This window comes from Alligator mississippiensis, chromosome 2 (assembly GCF_030867095.1).
Source record: "Alligator mississippiensis isolate rAllMis1 chromosome 2, rAllMis1, whole genome shotgun sequence".
Taxonomy (NCBI): Eukaryota; Metazoa; Chordata; order Crocodylia; family Alligatoridae; genus Alligator; species Alligator mississippiensis.
In genome coordinates, this window is record NC_081825.1 from 77,452,811 (window position 1) to 77,472,225 (window position 19,415).

The 19,415-nt window shown below is 42.0% G+C and overlaps 2 protein-coding genes across 5 annotated transcripts in view; one reads left to right on the forward strand and one right to left on the reverse strand.

Moving 5' to 3' along the window:
- Positions 1-7,047: 7,047 nt before the first annotated feature.
- SPCS3 (signal peptidase complex subunit 3) lies at positions 7,048-15,537 on the reverse strand. The gene is made up of 5 exons (XM_059721860.1): positions 15,289-15,537; positions 12,529-12,604; positions 9,514-9,588; positions 7,880-7,995; positions 7,048-7,485 (listed from the first exon to the last, which is right to left on the reverse strand). Exons 1-5 carry the CDS (start codon positions 15,429-15,431, stop codon positions 7,353-7,355), a joined length of 543 nt encoding a protein of 180 aa, XP_059577843.1. The 5' UTR covers positions 15,432-15,537; the 3' UTR covers positions 7,048-7,352.
- A 115-nt stretch (positions 15,538-15,652) lies between these two features.
- ASB5 (ankyrin repeat and SOCS box containing 5) overlaps positions 15,653-19,415 on the forward strand; it is a 68,347-nt gene continuing 64,584 nt past the window's right edge. For 2 of the 4 annotated variants that reach the window (XM_019481362.2, XM_006275365.4), the window contains exon 1: positions 15,996-18,499. The gene's annotated coding sequence lies outside the window, so the exon portion shown is untranslated. The other 2 variants (XM_019481363.1, XM_059721857.1) reach the window with 2 other exon arrangements.

A 19,415-nucleotide genomic window follows, 5' to 3' on the forward strand; every position in this document is an offset into this window, starting at 1 on the left:
TTTAAACTGTTATTATCCTTTCAACCACATATCATTTTCAGGAAGTTTAAGACTGCACACTTTCAGTAGTAAATGAGAACCAGCATAACACTGACAGTTTACACTACAGAATAGAGAATGTGTCTTTCATTTCTTAATAAAACACTCTATGGAGAACATCAGCAATGTGTTTACCTAAAATCTGAAACAAAAATTCAAAGCTCCTCTGGAGCTTTAAGTCAGCGGTGACAATCCCTTGATCAAGGATGATCTCTACCATCACTTATTGATGGGTCTTGTCTTGAAGTGACTTCAGAGTCCAATCCTTGAGCCCGAGATCCATCCACAGAAGTTGCAAGCCTTTCCATAGGGAATAGTAGGTCATAGGCTGTGATTTCTCTACTTTTCCTTCCTCTGAGCTCTCTTCTCTGCTTTGAGGGTAAGACACTTTACCTCAAAGCAGACTTGGTTGAGATTGCAGCGCCATCGGAGTCAGTTAGCAGCCAGCTCCTCTCATTTCTCAGTATTGACATCCATTTTCTTTAGGCATGTCTTCAATTTTTCCTTGTAGTCTTTTGTCTGTCTGCCACAAATTCTCAACTAAGTTGGGAGCAGAGCACTTGTTTTGGGAGTTGAGAGTCAGGCATCCACACACAAAGTCTGGTCCATTGAAACTGGTACTTGAGGATCATTGACTCAATCCTGGTAATATTGTCTTCAGAAAGAATGCTGGTATTTGTCCCATTTGATGCAGATAATTTTCTGGATGCATTGTTGGCAATACCGTTCCAGATCTTAAGATGATGTAACATTAATTGCATTTCACATCCAAAGTGGAGAATGGGGACGACTGTGTTGTGGAGCCGGATCATGGTGTCTTTACAGAGACTGCAATTAAAAACACACAAGAACTATTTCCTGAAGGAGGTGTTTGAGCACTGGATCTCTGTACTGGATCTTCTCATCAATGTTCACCCTCTGAGACAGGTGACTACCAAGGTAAGAGAAGTGCTGGACTACTTCCAGAGTCTTTCCCTTGATGCTAAATTGAGAAGGGGGTCACATTTATAACCTGGAGCTGGCTGATAGGAGCACTTCAGTCTTCTCGATGTTCAAGGTTCGATAGACTTCTTCTGTGAAGAGATCTGGTATTGTCAAGAGCTTTTCCTTAGCGTGCACAAAGATAAGAGCAGTTGTCAGTGCATTGAAGGTTAAAGATAGTTGTTTTGAATATTTTGGTCTGTGAGCAAAAATATCCCCAAAACATTCCAGACATCCCTCCATCCTTTCAGTATTCAGTGTCAGTTCTGGAAGGAAGACAGTCCTTAACAAGAACCATGATGACAATCAAAAAATGGAAAACAGAATTGGGGCAATGATGCATACTTGCTTAACTCTAGTTTGGATGTCAAATGGATTGGTCACCGATCTGCTGCAAAGAATGGTCAGAGTCATCTGGTCATGGAGAAGCCTCAGTCAAAGCCATATAGGGGTCTTGTTGTTCCCAACACTTTTTTTGGACCTGGCAGGCAACAAAAATCATGTCAATTGCCCATCCATCATGGTCTGAAACCACACAGATTCTGAAAGGACTTCCTCAGCAAAAGGTAGAAGACAGTTCAGGAGGATGTGGGTTTTCCCTGCTTTGGAAAGGGTGATACTTTAACAGTTCCCACACACCTACTTAATCTCAGGTCCTCATTGTCCTGAATTTGAAGAATAAATTTGTTGAGTCTCAGTGCCAGTTCCACACCATTAGCCCTTAAGATTTAAGCAGGCATGCCATCCAGTACAGTAGCCTTGTTGTTATTGGTTTCTTTGATGGTACACCAGACTTCTAGGATAAGAGGGTTGGGGAGGGATCCTACTGGGGGACAAAAATCGATGGAGGCATCGCGGTTGACTCATAGTTCAGAAGTGCCTTGAAGTGCTATTTCCATCTAGCTTGGATAGATTCATTGTCTTTGAGGAATGTCAAGCCATTCTGTGATGTTAACCCTCAAGGCAGATCTCTACAGCCACACTGCTTTAGGAAAAACACTTTTCAGAACCAAAGGAAAGGATATTCAGTGAAACTGAAGGTAAAATTTGAAATGGTCTAACCATTGCAAGGACTTTGTGCAAGTTTTTTACAATGTCTTTTGCTTATACCAAGCCGTTTTAGTTTAACTAGTTTCATGTAATTATGTGACCTAATTTAAATAGACTGGGTTAACTTCTTCATCAGTAGTTATCACAAAATGGTATGTATTCTTCTGGCTCAGCCTCATTTCTTCCATTTATGTTCTGATTCAACTGAAAATTCTCTTACTTATATATATCCAGCTGTGCTAGCTTTAAATTAGCTTGCTCAGTGACTACTGGCAACATAGTGACAGTGGCATGGAATTAAAAAAAACACAAGTTTTTAACCAGCTTCTTGGCTGGGTTTTGCAGCCTGCACTGAACAGGACCTGAATGAGCTTATTTAAATGTAGATTGTCACCTAAGTCACAGCTGGTTCTCTCCCTGCAATATCTTATTCCTGGGTGGTTTTCTGTGTTTCAACCAGACCACTTTAACCAGTTGTATCTAGTCTCAATGTCAACTAGTAAAGGAGGCCCAGAAATGCAAAGGAAAGCAAAGGCAATGGCTACTTAAAAGTACCAGTACGGTTTAAGAAGACAAGCTAGAAACTCGGGAGAAGAGGAGCAAGTGAGTTCATAATGGATCACAGTTCTTATCATCTGCATTAGCTACTGATAGTTGAGGGCAAGGTCGCTGGGGAAGGGGAAAAGAGTGTGACCGACAACTCCATATGCCCCACTACTGCTTGCTCTGCTGCCGCTGCCAGCCCTACCAATCCTGCCACAGCCTCCTGGGGCCAGATTTCGCCCGTGAGGAGCCCCAGGGATCGGATCCAGCCTGAGGCACAAGACGAGTTTGACACCCCCATTTATTTTATTGAGGATCAGATGAGTGGGCAATCTAGATATGTCATAGTGAATGTAATATTTGAATGCTTATAATAGTTGCCCATTAGCCAGTTTAGGAAGAAGACAAGATTCATCTTCTTACCTAGGCCATTGTTTTGGCCTACGTGCGGAAGGTCCTGACTGCTCAGTCTTAACTCTTGAATTTTATCTTTAGAGGCCTTTAACAAAGTTAACCTAAAAATGACCCTTAAGCAAACATCCCACATTCTGAGAAATCAAACCCTAGGAGCCTTTGAAAAGATTGGAAAGACAGGAAATTCCCCAAAGTAACTGAATAGTCAACAAAAGAACCTGAACCCAGCAGAAATCTGTTAAGAAAGATCCGAGCCCAAATTTGGGAGTAGTGACAGGTTTGGGTAGGAGGGGCCCAAGACAGCAACTCACTCAATAAAAACTGTAACCTACTGTCCCAATTTGGAGGTAACCTCACTTGCAGAACAACGAAGGAAGAATCACAAGTGTAGGCTGGATCAGACTGATCACGTGAACCGCCCTCTCCGTGAACACGAATTTCTTAGTTCACGCTGAAGCCGCGAAGCACCCGAAAGGGACTGAAGGAAGGGGACTTAGTCCTATCAGTATTGAGGCCAGTCAATTGAACCGTACTACTGAGGCCAACCCATTAAATTGTACTACTGAGGAATGAAACCATATTTAGGTGTTTGGCTTCTCAGAATTCTAGGATTGTAAGTATATCATCAAAATAATAGTATTAATTCAAATTTAACTTTTAGTTGTAATTGTTTTAAGGAAATGCATTTGGAGCATTGTTTCTGATATATGTAGTTATTGCGTTCTTAATGTTTGTGGTATTTCTTAAAGCTAAGCAGTGTTATATGCATAGCCAAGAAATTTAAAATAAAATTGTGTTGTGTGAATTAAGTGTGTAATCATTGTGAAATCGTGCAAGTAGCTAAAAATTTCCCCAGCCAGTGCATCAAACGAATCAGTAAGTTGTGTGGGATCTTCTCTATTCCATAACCCACTAGAGACAAGATACTATATTGTTCTGAGTTTATCCTGTCTGTTAAATGGTGATTTTTTTTATGGTTCTCTTTGAGAGGACAAACGGTTGAGCTGTAAATTGGAACAATATGGTATTATCCTGTGTCTGATATACCTGATTACATATAAGTATGTTCCACTTATGTGAATTTTGCACTTGTGTAGTATGCATATAACTGCATAAAACAATGACAATCTCAGTTGACTACCCATTGCTTACAGTATAAGAAAACACTGGTCATCTGCATATTATTTAACTACTTAAAGTGCATAAGCAACTTTCAGCCCCACTGCCTACTGCATAACATACAGAAGAAAAAGTTAATTTAAAAAGGGGTGTTCACTATTATAGGATTGGTCTATATACTGTCAATTTGCACAGCACAGTGAAAATGAAACCCAGTCCCTGATGTTGGGATTGTTAAAAGCTGGCACTTTGTACTGCAACTGTGCTATAGTTCAATGCATAAGAATGAAGAGGAAGCAAGTGTCAGGGCTTCTAATAGAAGCCTTGAAGTTGGTGCAAGCTAATTTTTCCTCATTTTCAAAACTTTTAATGGCAGCTTTAAAGCCAAGTACTGAAAAATTTTGGGAGCCAGTCAATTTCAAAGCTGCCAGTACCACAGCACTGACTGACCTGCGTATTTAATAGCCATTGTTTACATTATATTTAAATATGTGCATAGAATTTCTTAGGTTCTGAGTCTATGCACTTAAACAGATATGCTGTACTTTAGGGAAAGGTAAAAATACATCATGGTGGACTCTGAAGGATTAATTTAACAAGAAACTTTCTTTCAGGTCACTTCAAGTACCTTAATTTTGGACCACAGTTTTATGTTAATTTTAGTTATCTATTTAAATGTTAATCCTCTTATACTTAGCTCATATGCAAGTCATAACAATGTATTTCCTTGGATCAGATTATTACAGCTTTTCAGCTTCATTGACAGTCTCCTTATGCTTCAAACTATAAAACTGTGAAAGATAGGGGGCAATTTATCTTCTATACACAATTAATCCTTCTGTATACTTCTATTCAACAACTATTTTTGCCCTTGTAAAAATAAAACATAAAACAGAAACATTTCTGAAGTACTCCTGATTTGCTTTCTAGTCTTAAAAGAAATAAAAATCAATTTAATGTAATGCAGAGTATCTTCTGTACTCAGAGATGACGTTGTTTTTATTTTTAATACAAATTTGACAGAACTCTGGTGCACTTCAGTAATGTCAACAGTAAGAATTTTTCATTGATATAAAAAAGAATTCCTATGTGATGCTAGCAAGCATTCCTAGTATGGGCAAGGCTATAATTGTAAAGCTGTGCTTTATTCTATTACTGTAAAATCCAGTCCCTCACTCCAAGCAAAACAAACTCTACCAATAAAATCAGTTTTGCTGAGGTAGCTACCTTTATACTGGGAGCTTCTACCAGCAACACTGTGGGCATGGGCAAACTAATAAATTAGGAGGTTGAACTGGGAAAGGACTTATGCTTAGGTACTCTTCATCTGCTCCTACCCAGGGTAAGCGAATGGCAAATTAAAATAGGTTTGTTGAGCGTTCGTTAAGCTACTTTACTTTAGATTTCACTTCCAGCAAGGTAAGAGCATGCCACTAGGCAGCTAGCAAACTGTATATCAAGTGCTCTTCCCAGGGCGGTCACAATGCCCCCTGGTGCTAACTCAGCCCTTGTCAACCTGGCTTCCCTTTGCTTGCCTGCCATGCCTTGATGTTAATAATTTCTGATCAAAGGAAGGTTGCCCCAGGGCTTCCCGAGACTGGTTTTACTCTTACATCCACAGGTGCTTGTGGTAATTGCCTTAAGTGATTGCTTGGTGGGCTCCATCCTTCCTAACACTCACTCCCATGCCTCACAGGTTATCTGCTAACATACACTCTCCCTCTGGGCTCCAGCCCCTTTGGCCCCATCCTCTGACCTCTAGCAGGCCCCAGGCACTGGAGTCTCCCTCAATGCACCCTAGTCTTCCTTGGGCACCAGACTCCCTTGGTCCCCCACCCAGGCACCAGACATTTGCATTCTAGTTGTCCTCCTGGGTATCAGATCCTCCTGGTCCCCACCAGGCACCAGATGTTCTACCCAAGTACCTAGTCCTTCCTGGACTCAAACTCTCTCTCTTACTGGGCCCCAGACCTATCTGTTCCAAGGCCTGGCTAGCTCCTCTTGAGTGCTGGGCCCCTGGCCCCTCTGCTCTCACGCCTCTCCCTTCCAAGGCCTGGCAGCTCCAGGGCTCAGCGTTGCTTACCCCAGCCTAGAGATCTTAGGATCCCTTCTGCCAGGAACTCCTCTCCCAGTGGCAGTCGGGGTAAACTCCCAGACCAGCTCAGGCTCTAAGCTTATCTAGCTCAAGCCCGGCCCCGTTCTGGTCAGCTGATTCCCTAATCAGCTTCCCTTGCCATTTGCAGGCTGCTTCCCAGGCATCCTCTGCTCTTACAAGTGACAGAGTGTTGCGCGTGCCAAGCGCTGCGTCACAGCATCAAATAGCTGGTAAAGCATCACTGCCTCCTTTTAATCCACTGTACTCATTTGTATGGTATCCTCTATCTCCCAGGAACCACCCCTTCCCACATCACAGCCAACACAACCATGTCAGCAGAAGTCTGGAGACTATACAGTACATTCTTTAACTCTTAGGCTTTCTTAGTTAAGTCCCACAATCACACAACAATTTATATCTGATAAACTATTTCTTCACTGTTGGGAGTTATTTATGAACTCTATTGCTATCTAAATTGTAAACACCTTTTAACGTTTTTGTTTTTTTAAGTAACAACCTTTTTTAAAATAATTTTTGGGGTAAATCAATGGTACTCTAACTTATCCAATGCCTTGTAGGTAATAAAGAATGTCTACAGGTCATCTTTTGATCCTATTAGAAAGAAAACAATCTATTGTACTGCAGCATACTATACAGCTATTTGGGGGGGGGTAAACATTTTTTAAAAAGTCATACTGACTATAACCCTGCAGAAAACTCCTAAAACTGACTGCACTGGAATGTGCATATTGGGCTCATTGTGCTATATGAAAATAATCTTAGTGCATTTAGAATAAATTAGACTGTTTTATGGTTTTAAATGTTTATTTATAAGAAAGGTAGTTCTTTACACAGGTTGCCAACAAAAAGTCTATTTTTTGAAAATTTTAAATTGTCAATTTACCTTTCCTTTAAGTTTCAGCATCAATGTTTCATTTAAAATAAAGAAAAAAAATCATTTCCATGTGTTTTCTTTTTCAGTTCAGTTAAACCCCAAGAACTCAATTAGCTTTGCCCAGAAGGTTGAATGGGACAGAAGGGGAAAGCGTGATAAAATTTATCCACAATATACAAGTATAAAAATATGTTGCTTAGGATTCAGTATAATAATTTAATAACTTTTTGTTGTTTCATATGCATCTGGGAATGGAACAGATACATGTCCTGATCCTGTCACAAGAGGTAGAATGCCAGCATTTGGTACGACGTTCCAGGAGAGAGTCAAAGTGACATTTCTGTTTCCCCTGCAAAAAACAAAACGGATCATCAGCAGAGATAATTGCAAGTGACACAGAATAAGTAAACTTGAACATGAACAGTATTCTGTGATCCAGAAACAGTGGGTTTTTAGTTTTAATATGATTATTTTCATTATAAGGACCAACTCTCCAAAGACTTCCAACTCTGCACCAAAGCCAAAACTTGGCAGCCACCTGCTTCTATTAGTCAGCTATTTTCCTAGCCCACTGAAACAGAAGTAGGCCTTGGTAGGTTGGGAGCCCTGTGACAAAATACATCCCTTAGATAATCCACGAAGATCTAACAGTCCTTAAATTGCATTCTATTCAATGTTCTATTTTCCTGGCATAGAACTAGATATGTAAGATACAAAATAAGCAAATGCAATGATTTACTCACTTGAGACCATTTCCGTCATCGAAGAAGTAGTATTTTGATTTCATATCTTTCAACAACAGCTTTGGATTATCTCCTCTTAAGATGATCTTATCCCAAAGGACAACTTGGTTTAGGGCCTATGCATAAAAATAAAAATGAAGTCACCAAGCTAGCTTAATGAAGCATATCTAATCACTAGAAATTAAAAAGCAGTACTGATTCAAGAAGTTACACAGCACGTACTTGTCATCTATAAATTAGTTTAATAAAGCTGTCTTACAAGGAAAAAAGGTTGCCAAGGAAATATTGAAAAATGACAGAGATAATGAATAGCAACAACTTAAAAGCCAGGGAATAGTCCAAAAAAGCCTAGCAAAACTTTATTTTAAGAACATACTTTGAAGACATACAATGCAAAGTATGATGGGTTAAAGATACTAATTTTTAGTCACAAATGCAACTGCTAGAGAAAAACTGTTTTAGAGACCCTAACATTCACACATTGTCCCAAATGACAAACTCGAGTTGTACAAAAAATGAGTACTCTATTACTATCATTGGTGTTATAACGGAGTCTCATTGTACTTGGGTTATAAATATAATCCTTTTAGAATCATCTTTACATATAAAAGATGTCCTGAAGTCATAAGATTACATTTATGCATCTGTTCTGAGCTAGTTACATCTAATAAAGATGGTCTACTGTTTTGGATTACTTATAATTTAGAAGTTATCTTCTGCTACAATTTAAGAGAGAAATAAAATACATAATCATAATGTATAAATTTATACGAGTTTACTGTTTATAAGAAGAACTTTGGAAACATGAAACAAGATAATGGAGTCCCATACTATTCTAATAAAACTGATAATTGTAAAAGCTGTTTCAGGGTGTGCTGCGCTACCAGCATATTCAGAATGTAATTCAAGGTTCGTTAAGAACAAACAAACTACAGAGCACTGTAGTCTTCAAAATTTATTTTTGGGGACATCTGAAGAGAAATTTACCCTTTTAATTAACCAAAACTGCTGCTCTCAAAGCTGTTCACATGTCATTGGTACCAAATGACTACGAAGGAGGTTGTACTGGCATTTTAACTGCATAACTCCAATTTTAACGAATCACTCTGCAGAAAACTTGGAACACTTAATAGCTAACTGTCAGTAAAACAAGAATTGCAGAGACCAAGCCAATGTAATATGAAATCTTTGTACAGCAAAAGCTTTGTTATCCAGCACTCATGGGAAATATGGGGTGCCAGATAACAAAATATGCCAGTTAACTGAGGTGCCCGAACACGCGTCTTTGCCTGTTCGGGCTGCCACTTCTCCTGCCATGCTCAAGGTGTTGCCGCCCCTCCTGCCGCATTGCTGCCCCTCCTGTGGGCCCCGTGGGACAGGTATGTGGGCCCTGCGCAACCTGCTTTGCCCTGGGCTGCGGGGGCTTGGCAAAACCGGAAGTGCCACGGTGGGCACTTCCAGTTTCACTTTTACCTTACAAGCCAGCATGCCAGTTAATAGATCATGCTGGCTTGTAAGGTGCCGGTTTAGGCAGCTTTTACTGTACCATCATTTTTCTTAACGCAACTACAGAATGTTAAATATCTCAATAATCAAACATTTATAATATTTTAAGTTTTCTTTGTCATACTTACATTGTTTTTTGTGGAATATTCTGCAGACAAATACAGAAATAACTGTTTAACATTCCAGTCAAATATAGTTTGCAAATGTGTGCAAATTAAGGAAAATGGGTTAACCAGGCTTTTACAGTTTAACCATGATTACCACCAACTTTTCAACATCAATCAGTAGAACATAACTATAATAAAGTATTTTCCTTCCTTTCAATATACCTGAGATCATCTGATTTACAGGCCATAAATATTTGAAGGGCACTCTAAAACATGCTTGAATTATTTATGAAATTACTTATTGCTTTCCTATTCACACTCTCTATAAAGGCACAAAAGCCATTCTTACATGTCTTGTACACAATATTGCAATGGGACATAATGATAGAATGGGTAAGGTGTCTGGCATGAATCTGGACTACTTTGGATTTGTCCAAAGACCACCGCCGGTCATAAAGTCTGGTCATTCAGGCTCTGAAGTCAATGGTAGCTCTGATGGGGATACTGGCCATACCACTGGTTGCCGAAGATGGTGGTGTGCCTTAACCACAGTAGCCAAACAGGCCTTGAGGCTTGAATGGGTCTTTTGATAGATATTACAAGTTAATAATTTTTCTCGCAATTTTGATACTACACGACACAATCTGCGCACTGTAAAAGAGCTTTCCTCCCAAAGCAAAGGAAAGAGTACAATGCTTTACTCAAATGGGAGACTGCAGGGATGTTTTCCTGTCCCTCATCTGTGCCTTTCAAGGCACAGTTTAACAGGGCAGCGTCCACAGGTTCCCTGGACTCATTCAAGGGACAGTGTGCTCTGCTCACCCCCCACTTGGAACGCACATTATTAACCTATGACCCACACTTCCATTCCTGTTTTCTCTTTTTTCCCCAATACTCATGTTACACATCCAGTGGCTTCCCTGAGACAGAGGCTTATAGCTTTCTGTGTGAGCTTAAGCCCACCATCCTCGGCTTGTATAACAGACTGGGATCAACAAGTCCAAGGCCTTGCCATCACGGGCAACTACATCATAAACTGTTCAAGCTCCATTCTAACTTTTTTTGTTGTTTTGTCTCCACTATTCCTATTCAAACTCTGTTCCAGAACTTCGCCGATCTGCCGATTAGAAAATTTCAGCCGGAATTTATTTGTGGACAGTTTACATCCGTTTGCTTTACACAAACATTACCCTTTAGCTTAAATAGCTTTGCCTCCCTAGTGTTTACTATCCAATGTATTTACATAGAGCAATCATACGTCCTCTCAGCTTGTTTTGCTAGACTTAAGTCAGAATTTTAGTCTTCTTTTGTATAATATACCAATACCCTGAGATCCTTCTCTATACCCCTGAAGTACAAGTCCACATAGAGGACAAATATTTATGAGCTATTTCATTAGTTGAAATGGCATGACTCACTTTCTGCATTTTATGAGTTTAATTTTTGGAAGTATAGGAAATACCAAAAATTATGCAAGAAAATGAAGTCTGAAAAAGCCAAGGATCAGAAAATGCCAGACGTAAGACTGCCCGTGAAAAAAGTTTTATGTTTTTGTTTATATGCAGTATTATACAGTTCTTAATTATGTAGTCATGTTTTTATTTTTTTTGCCCACAGGACCCCTGCCTCACTCTGTTGATAGGATAGACCTATGCTGGGGTACAATTAGAGTTACATAGTAAAGGAAGCAGTTTGTGGTATATTCCTTCATTCTTTAGTAGAAACAGTGCATTACAGAAAGGAAAAGGCTACTCTCATGTTTAAAGTAGCTGAATGTTCCACTGAAGAATTTGATCCTATTCCTACCACAGCCACACAGTTCTTGTGTACTGCTAGACAAGTCACTTCAGTCAAACTTTTCAAACGTGATCACTAGTTGTCTTCTTCATATCCCTTAGCATTCTACGATCTAATTAACAGAAGCTCTGGACATTAGACACACAGAGCAGAAAAAAAAGAAACGGAAAAAAATGCTTTGAATGTAATGAGTACTAAACATGCTGAAAAAAACTAGATCTTACATATTACAATTAGGTTCCCCAGACACTTCCGCCCTTCATCTCAGTTTGCACTATGGAAAACAGAGATACCAGCAATCACTTAGCTCATAAGGGTGTTGTGAAAATAAATTCATATTTTTGAAGGCCTCAGATGCTATAGTCGAGACTCACTGAAAAGACCACAAGGAAATGATTAATTCTGGCTTCAGAATAGGGTTTGAATAGAGTGCAGTAAATAAGGTATGAGGCCACACGTTCAAAGAAAAAATTGAAAAGGTTTTCATTAAGCAAGCACAGACCATTCTGTGTACTATATAAGGCTAGGGTCTTATGGGAAAAATATGTAATAATGTAATTGAAGACTGTATCATAAGCACAATGGGACCTAATAAAGCTGCCAAGAAACCTTTATTTTGGCATTACCTTTTTGGCGCTTGACTGCAATCTTTTAACCTAGCTCTTTGTGCAAAATATTACTGCTTCAAGCAAATTTGTGTTCAAGTAGCATGATCCTTCTTCATGATGATGAAAACATCAACTATATTTGATTGTTTAAATAGTTTGGGATGTACAGGCTTTATGGTATATCTTCAGAATTGCCACTTCACACATTTTTTGCTCTACTTGCAATCTTTATGTTAAATACTTTGCCTAATGTTTATTTATAACTTTATTTAGGTTGGGGTTTTTTTGTTTGTTTGGGTTTTGTTTTTGTTTTTAACATATTTGAAGACTGTTAGCATGTGTCCCCCTTAGTCTTCTCTATACTAAACAAACCCAAGATCATACAGCAGAAAAAACAAGTCTTGAGTCTTTGCCCAGGGGTCTAGCCAGCAGGCCATGTTCCCTTGCATAAACTTTAAACTTAGCTTTCAAAAATAATGTTTTCTTCCCCCTCAAACTCTTCATTTCTTCAAGAACACTTGCTCAGATATCAAAGGATTATTTGATGCATTATGATTGCAGAAAGTAAGAAAGTGTCAACAATAGTTTGTCTTGTAAATACTTAAGACAACAGAGTGTTTTCATTAAGGATATCTGCGGTAATGTCAAAAGTAATGAATCCCAGATCACTTCTTTCTCTAGGCCCAGTGAAATCTTCCACGTTTTTTCTAAAATAAAAGAAAACACAAAATTAGCATTTTCTGCATTATTTATCCTATGTAACTACTTGTTCCCACCCAGCACACATTTCTCTCCCAAAGTGAGAGTATGTTCATTTACTGCATCTTGTGTTAATTAGATTGTAAACTCTTCAGTTAGCAAATGTCTTTATATTCTGTGTTCATACTCTTCCTACCAGGACTAGAGCTCCAATCCTGATTAGGGCCTGTAGACATTTTTGGCTCCTTCCTGCTACGAGTTACATACATATATTATGAAATTAACTGGTTAATCCTGCAACAAATTTAGACCATGCAAAGTAAAACTGGCCACAGGTGCAAAGCAATTATCACATAATTAACTGGTTAATCCTGCAATAAATTTAGACCAGACACACATGCAAAGTAATGATTACACGATAAACATGACCATCCAGCTATAAAGACAGCTATAGCCAACCAGCTATGCTTGAATATATGTAACAACTCTAAAACTGGTTTCTATCTAGCTTTAATTTGAATATGTAGCAGGGCCCTCTGTAATACCTATTTCTTGAAAGCTTGTAGTTTTTCTTCTTATCAAAGAAAGCACCTTTTTCCCTTCATCCATAAATATATTCTGTTAAACCAGATTTTAGCTGTACAGTTTACACACATCATAAAATATTCCTTTGGTATACACAACACTCAAGCAAGTAGTATAAATTGCCAATTTATGCCTTATTTCTACCGTGCTAAGTCCCACAACTTCAGACCAAAGTTTTTATATTACATCTGAAGCTGGAGGAATATCTAACTTAGCTGCAATCAAATACAGACATATTATTTGAAGGATAACATCACATGTTAAGAGTTTTCAGACTAGCTCATTGGCAACCAAGCCTGACACCAAGGCCTCCTTGACCAAGAACCCCCACCACAATGGAGACCATCAGCAGGTTGGGCTGCCAATAAACCCTTTCACCCTCAACCTCACAAGAAACGTTTCTGAAAGTGAACTTGACAGCAAGGCATGCTTCAGACAGAAACAGAGTATATTAAAAAAAACCAAAATAATCCTTTGGAACAGCCAACTGAGGTTTCAGACCTTCAAAACCTATTACAAATCAGCAGTGGGCCAGTCTAAATGTCTGGGCGCACGAAATTGAGAAACAGACATTTTTGTTTCAAGCCTGGCACTTTCTCCTCCATCAAGCTACCAACTCCATGTGAACATGAGGGACTGAATACAGTGCGACTCTGAAATCCCCCCAATCTGGAGCACGCTTGTGAGAGTCTGTCTAGTGGAATGAGGGTCCAGCTCTTGTTAGGAGTCCCTCAGCGCTGCCCAAGGGTCCTTCCCCCTGTTCAAATCAGAGCTGAATAGAAAGCAGCTACACTACAGAGTGCATAAAAACTAACGATTAAAAAAAAAAAAGAAAAAATTGGATTATTTAATTTAAACCAGATTTTTTAATGTAATCGTATTTTTGATGCATTTTGTTAAGATGCTTTTCTCAAATAAATAAGCCTATATAAATATAGTTTTAATTCATGTTAAAGCTCAAAGATATCATGGAATGGGGATTAAAACTTCTAAATCTGAGACCATATATGCATGTAACCTTTGTAGAAAAGTTTTATAAATAGATCACAACAGGCCATGGACCATATTAGGGGCCCAAGCTTATGGGGTTCCCAGAGGTTCCTCTATAGAGTAGTAAAGATTAAAAGCACAGCGCTCAGTCTAAAAGATCCCATTAAGCATCTCTGTGATGCTTAGCTTCAGTTCTCTGCCTCGGGCTTTGTCTCTCCAGAGATGACATCCTTGTTAGCAGCAGTCGGAGAGACCTGCTTACCTACCGGTGAACCCTCTTGAATCTCTGCAAGTTTGTGTACATGGAGTCAAGCCCTTACCTCGCTGTAAAAGTGCCAAGTTTCAAGTTGAACGCAGAGGATATCAAACAAGAATGAACAACTTTTTGGTGGAAAACAATGCTTAAATAGAGGCTATAAACCAGTGATTTACATCAAATCCACCCTGGCTACACAGCTGTTACTTTTGCACTGGCTCTTTTTATAGCTGGACAGCCATTTTTCTCCTGCATAGGGTTACCACACATCGGGGTCTGCCTGCGCTGGGGCACGCGTGGCCAAGTGAGTTCTCTGGGGGGGCTACAGGGCCCGGGGGAAAGAGGGGGCTGTGGGTCTGGAGTGAGGGGTATCAGCAGGAATGAGGAGAGCTGTGGGTTGTGAGCGAGGGTCACCAGCATGGGCAGGGGGCTGTGGGTTGGGAGTGAGGGGCAGCAGCAGGGGGGGGGGGGGGGGGGGGGGGTTGTGGCTTGGAAGTGAGGGGCAGGGCACAAGCACATGACAGTCATCTACCCCACTCAGGTGTCATTTTTTTTGGAACCTGGAAGGATGGTAACCCTACTGCGGCTGTAACACACGTGTGCCCAGGCTCCCTTCATGGCGCCACGTAGGTAACATGTGGCAGAAGTCCGCACAGTGTAGACACTCAAAGCCGGGGGGCCGCATTTGATCCCAGGCCCGGAGGAAATGGGGGGGCAGGGTGGGGCGGCACGGGGCGGGGCAGCGGGCTCAGCGCTGGCGTGGGGGCTCCCCATTGGCCCGGCGGGAGGCGCGGGCAGGAAGGAAGCAGCAGCAGCGGCAGCCCCACAGGACCCCCCCCCTCCCCCCGGCCCCCCGCTCACAGTGTGACGCGAGACACGGCGAGGCGCACGGCCACGCTGCGCTCCTTGAAGGCGGTGGTGATGAAGCAGCCGAAGGTCAGCGCCGCCATCACGCTCAGCGAGAAGGCGAAGAGCGAGTTGGCGCGCGACAGCACCGTGTTCATCTCCTCTGCCCGCCCGGCCCGGCGGCTCGGGGCACCTGCGGCGGGAAGCGGCAGCAGCAGCCGCCTGGCTCAGGGCGCGCGGCCGTTAGCAGGCAGGCCCGGGTCCGCTGCGCGCCCGCCCAGCCGGCGGGAGGGGAGCGGGGCGGGGCGGAGCGGAGGGGAGGAGCCGGCCGGCGCCGCACCCAGGCGCCTTCTCCAGCCCGCCTCCTCGCTCGGCCTTCCTTCCCCCGCGCCGCGAGGTGCCGCTGGGCTGGAGGGCTCCCCCTGCCCCGCGGAGGTCTCGCCCAGCTCTCCGCCCTGCTGCGGGGCTTCTCGGGAGCCTGACCAGCCAAAAAAAACTCCCCAAAAAGTGAAAACGAAAAGCTGGTGTTTTCTGAGGGGGCCCCGCCTCCATGCAGAGGTTCCGGGCGCCTCGTGTCTATCTGGAGGTGACTCGCAACTATGGACGGTGCCTCCTGTCTGTCTGCTTGGGGGTGTCTCGGGTCTACTCCTGGGCGTGCCTGCCCCGCAGCGACCTCGGGGCGATTCCCGTCTGTTCCCAGGTGCTTTGCATCTATCTGGGGGTGCCTCGCATCTGCCTGGGAGCACCTCAAGTCTCTTTCCAGGTGCCTCGCATCTCTGGGGTTGCTTGTCTCACAGGGTGCTTCACACCTACTTAGAGGTGCTTCACATCTTTTTTTGAGGGTGCCTCATGTCTATGCAGTGGTGCCTGCCATCCATTACAGGGTGCTCACATCGACTTGGCACCTCAAGTCTATTCCTGGGTGCTTCATGTCTATCTGGGGGTGCCCCACATCTACCCAGAGGTGCCTCGCATCTACTTCAGAGTGCCTCACATCTGCCTGGGAGCACCTCAAGTCTATTTCCCAGTGCCTCACATTTGTCTGGGGGTGCTTGTCTCACAGGGTGCTTCACATCTACTTAGAGGTGCTTCACATCTATTTCAGGGTGCTTCATGTCCATCCAGAGGTGCCTCTCATCCATTACAGGGTGCTCACATGTACCTGGGGGCACCTCAAGTCTATTGCCTTGCATCTCCTTTGGGGTACCTCGCATCTGTTCCAGGGTGCCCTGCATCCAGGGTCAGGCCTAGGGTTTTGAAAAGGGGAATGCAGATGGTGTGGTGCCTCATCCTGTGTAACAAATCTGTACTTTTTCTCCAGGCAAAAAAGAAAATAGAAGATTTACTACTGTGCTAAGGTCCTAGGGCTGTATCTTTCGGTTTAAGAGAAAAGCAAAAACAAATATCACTTAATTGGAATAAATTTAAAAGGTCTGTAGGGCTGGGAAATAGGAGTTACGCTACCCCAAGCAACTAACAGGCAGCAGAACTAGAAAAGAAAGGCTAGCTTCATTAGTGGAACAGCAAGACCTCTAAAAGGGAGGAGAAGCATTAAAACCTGCGGGATGAAGAGTTTAGAAGGAATCGTAGAAGAAATCACTTTAACGAGCCATGAATTCTATCGACACTCTTACTGCTGCCTGAATAGAAATGCTGTTGCCACTGCCAGGCGTTTGCTTTTAAACTTTGGGTAGAGCAGGAATCAAAGGCAGGTACAACCGCACCAGTTAACACCCCCCTGGATCCACCTCTGTTCACGTCTATCCAAGGGTGCCTTAATTTTATCTGGAGGTGTCTCGAGTCTAACCAGCTTGATCACCAGAGCGCTAGAGGAAGGGGCCCTCCTCACTGCTACTTTAACAGCATGTTTCTTACCCTTTCCCAGTTCACCCCCTTGACTTTTATAGTAGGAAGGGCCTGTTCTCCATGCATGTGAGTCTGTCATCAGTTCTAGTTTATGATGCTTGATTTTTTGCCTTGGAAAGTCATTGCTACTTGACAAGAGGCAAGGGTTTTTTGGTGTGTGATCTTTTATTGGACCAACTGCATAGTTGGGATAGAGTTAGACCAGTCTTCAAATGCAAGGCGTTCTTCCTCAGGTCACTAGCTTTGTACATGTCAAAGCAACTGTGCTAAAGCAGTTGACTAAACCAAGTCTCCAGAAGAAAAAGTACTGGTTGCTGACAACAGGGGTCAGCACTAGATCAGCTTCACTTAGCTGAATTTTATGTTTATGAATCTGAATCCTTTCCCCAGTACCTAATGTTGTGTTGGAAGACAGGGCAGAGTGGCACCTTAGGAACCAGTTAGTCTTTAAGGCAGTGGTTCTCAATCTTTTTAGAGTCAAGGCACCCCTCAGAAAAATTCCAGTGCTTGGCTTTTGCTCATTTTCAACTATGGAAAAGTAATAGAGCAATTCGTCTGTTGTAAAGAACTCAGAAAGACCACAGCAAGTCAGAATGGTTTTGACAGTATGGACTTCTATTTGAAATCTCTTGTAAATGTTTATCTCGTGAATAGTGTTCGTGTTCATACATCTAACAGTGCTTGACTTCCCACAGCACCCTTAAAAGGATCCCAAGGCACATCAAGATGTTGTGGTACCCTGGGTTGAAAATTGCTACTCTGGGATACCAGCCTGCCGTTCTTTCTGCCTGACGTTAGACTAACATTGCTAATTCCCTCTCTTTGCTAATGTTGTGTCAGCGATAAATGAAGCTTCACCATCCCAATCTATCAAGGGTCATTCCTTGCCAGTCTTTTATATTGTTTTCTCTTTCTGAGTACTGTTTGATAATGGGCTTCTTTTACTTGTTTACTTTCCCCTTTTTGTGTATTCCTTCAGCTGCCTGCTTGGCATACCTGACATGCTTCATTTAAACATGCCCCAATCATTTCCATTTTTTCCCCCTTGGATAGCTAGAGATGACGAAGGTGTTGACTTGAAGTTACTGTAAGTTAATTTCACTTGATGCCTAGTATCATTTTAGGACACATTCTTTTGAAGGGATTTAGATATCTGCTTGTGCCTTTAGTGGGTTTTCCAGTTCCATGTCTGCATGTTAAAATGGAACACACATTTTGTTTGGAAGATTCATAGTTTGGTCTTTAACATGTATATTTTCAATGACCATATCTTGCTTAACCTAGGCAATGTAACGGCCTGCTTGTCCACTTGAGATATTTCCTTCTTAACATCCTCATTGGCTTGCAAGTAACTACCAAGGTATGTACATTGTTTTGCATCTTGTGTTACATTAGAAGGTATGGGAATACTTGGCTTTGGAGTTACTGGGATTCTCATTAGATGTGTGTGTTATTCCCCAAGAATTGATAGTGTGTTGTCTGAAGGTTGAGAGCCTTTCTTTCCCTCATTGCTTGCTGGTTGAGAAGCCACTTAGAAAAGTGAAATTGTTAGCAAAATACAAGATATTCTAGTGTACCATTCTGCTGTAGATGCCTGGAATGCAGTGGTTAAGTCTCATATTGATACCGCTGCAGAGGTGATTTTGGAAAATCCTCTAATCCATTTGCTAGTGGAAAATAAACACTAAGTAACAGAGTGAATTAATAAGGCCATAATTAGTTTCATGGTTGCTATTTAGAACTCTGTGGATAGAAATTATATCATCTAGAGCAGTGGTTTTCAAACTGGCCTGCCGACCTCTGGGGGTCCACAGACTGTCTGAGGGGTTTGTGAAAGATGACTGATCAACCAAAAGTATGTGAATACCCACAGTTAGAATTCAAAGGGGTCTGTGCCTCTATTAACATTTTTTTTAGGGGTCTGCAAATGAAAAAAGGTTGAATAACACTGGTCTAGATCAGAGGTCAGCAACCTTTAAGAACGTTGGGCTTATGACTCAGCTGCTCCTGAGGACCACTGATTCCCCTCCGCAGTGCCCCAGCCCTCACTGCTCTGTGCCAAGGGTTGCTCTTGTGCCTCCTTACTGCAGTCTCTGCTTACTGTCACCACCCTGATTTCCATCACTAATGGCAATAAGTTGCCCCAAATTTGGTAGTGAGGGTAGGCATAGGGAGAGAACTGTCCTCAGCAGAATGCTGAGGGCTGGGGTGGCTGTGGAATGCTGTGCAGGGCATATGGAAAAGGAATGCATGGAACAAGGCAAGTAGTGTCCCCA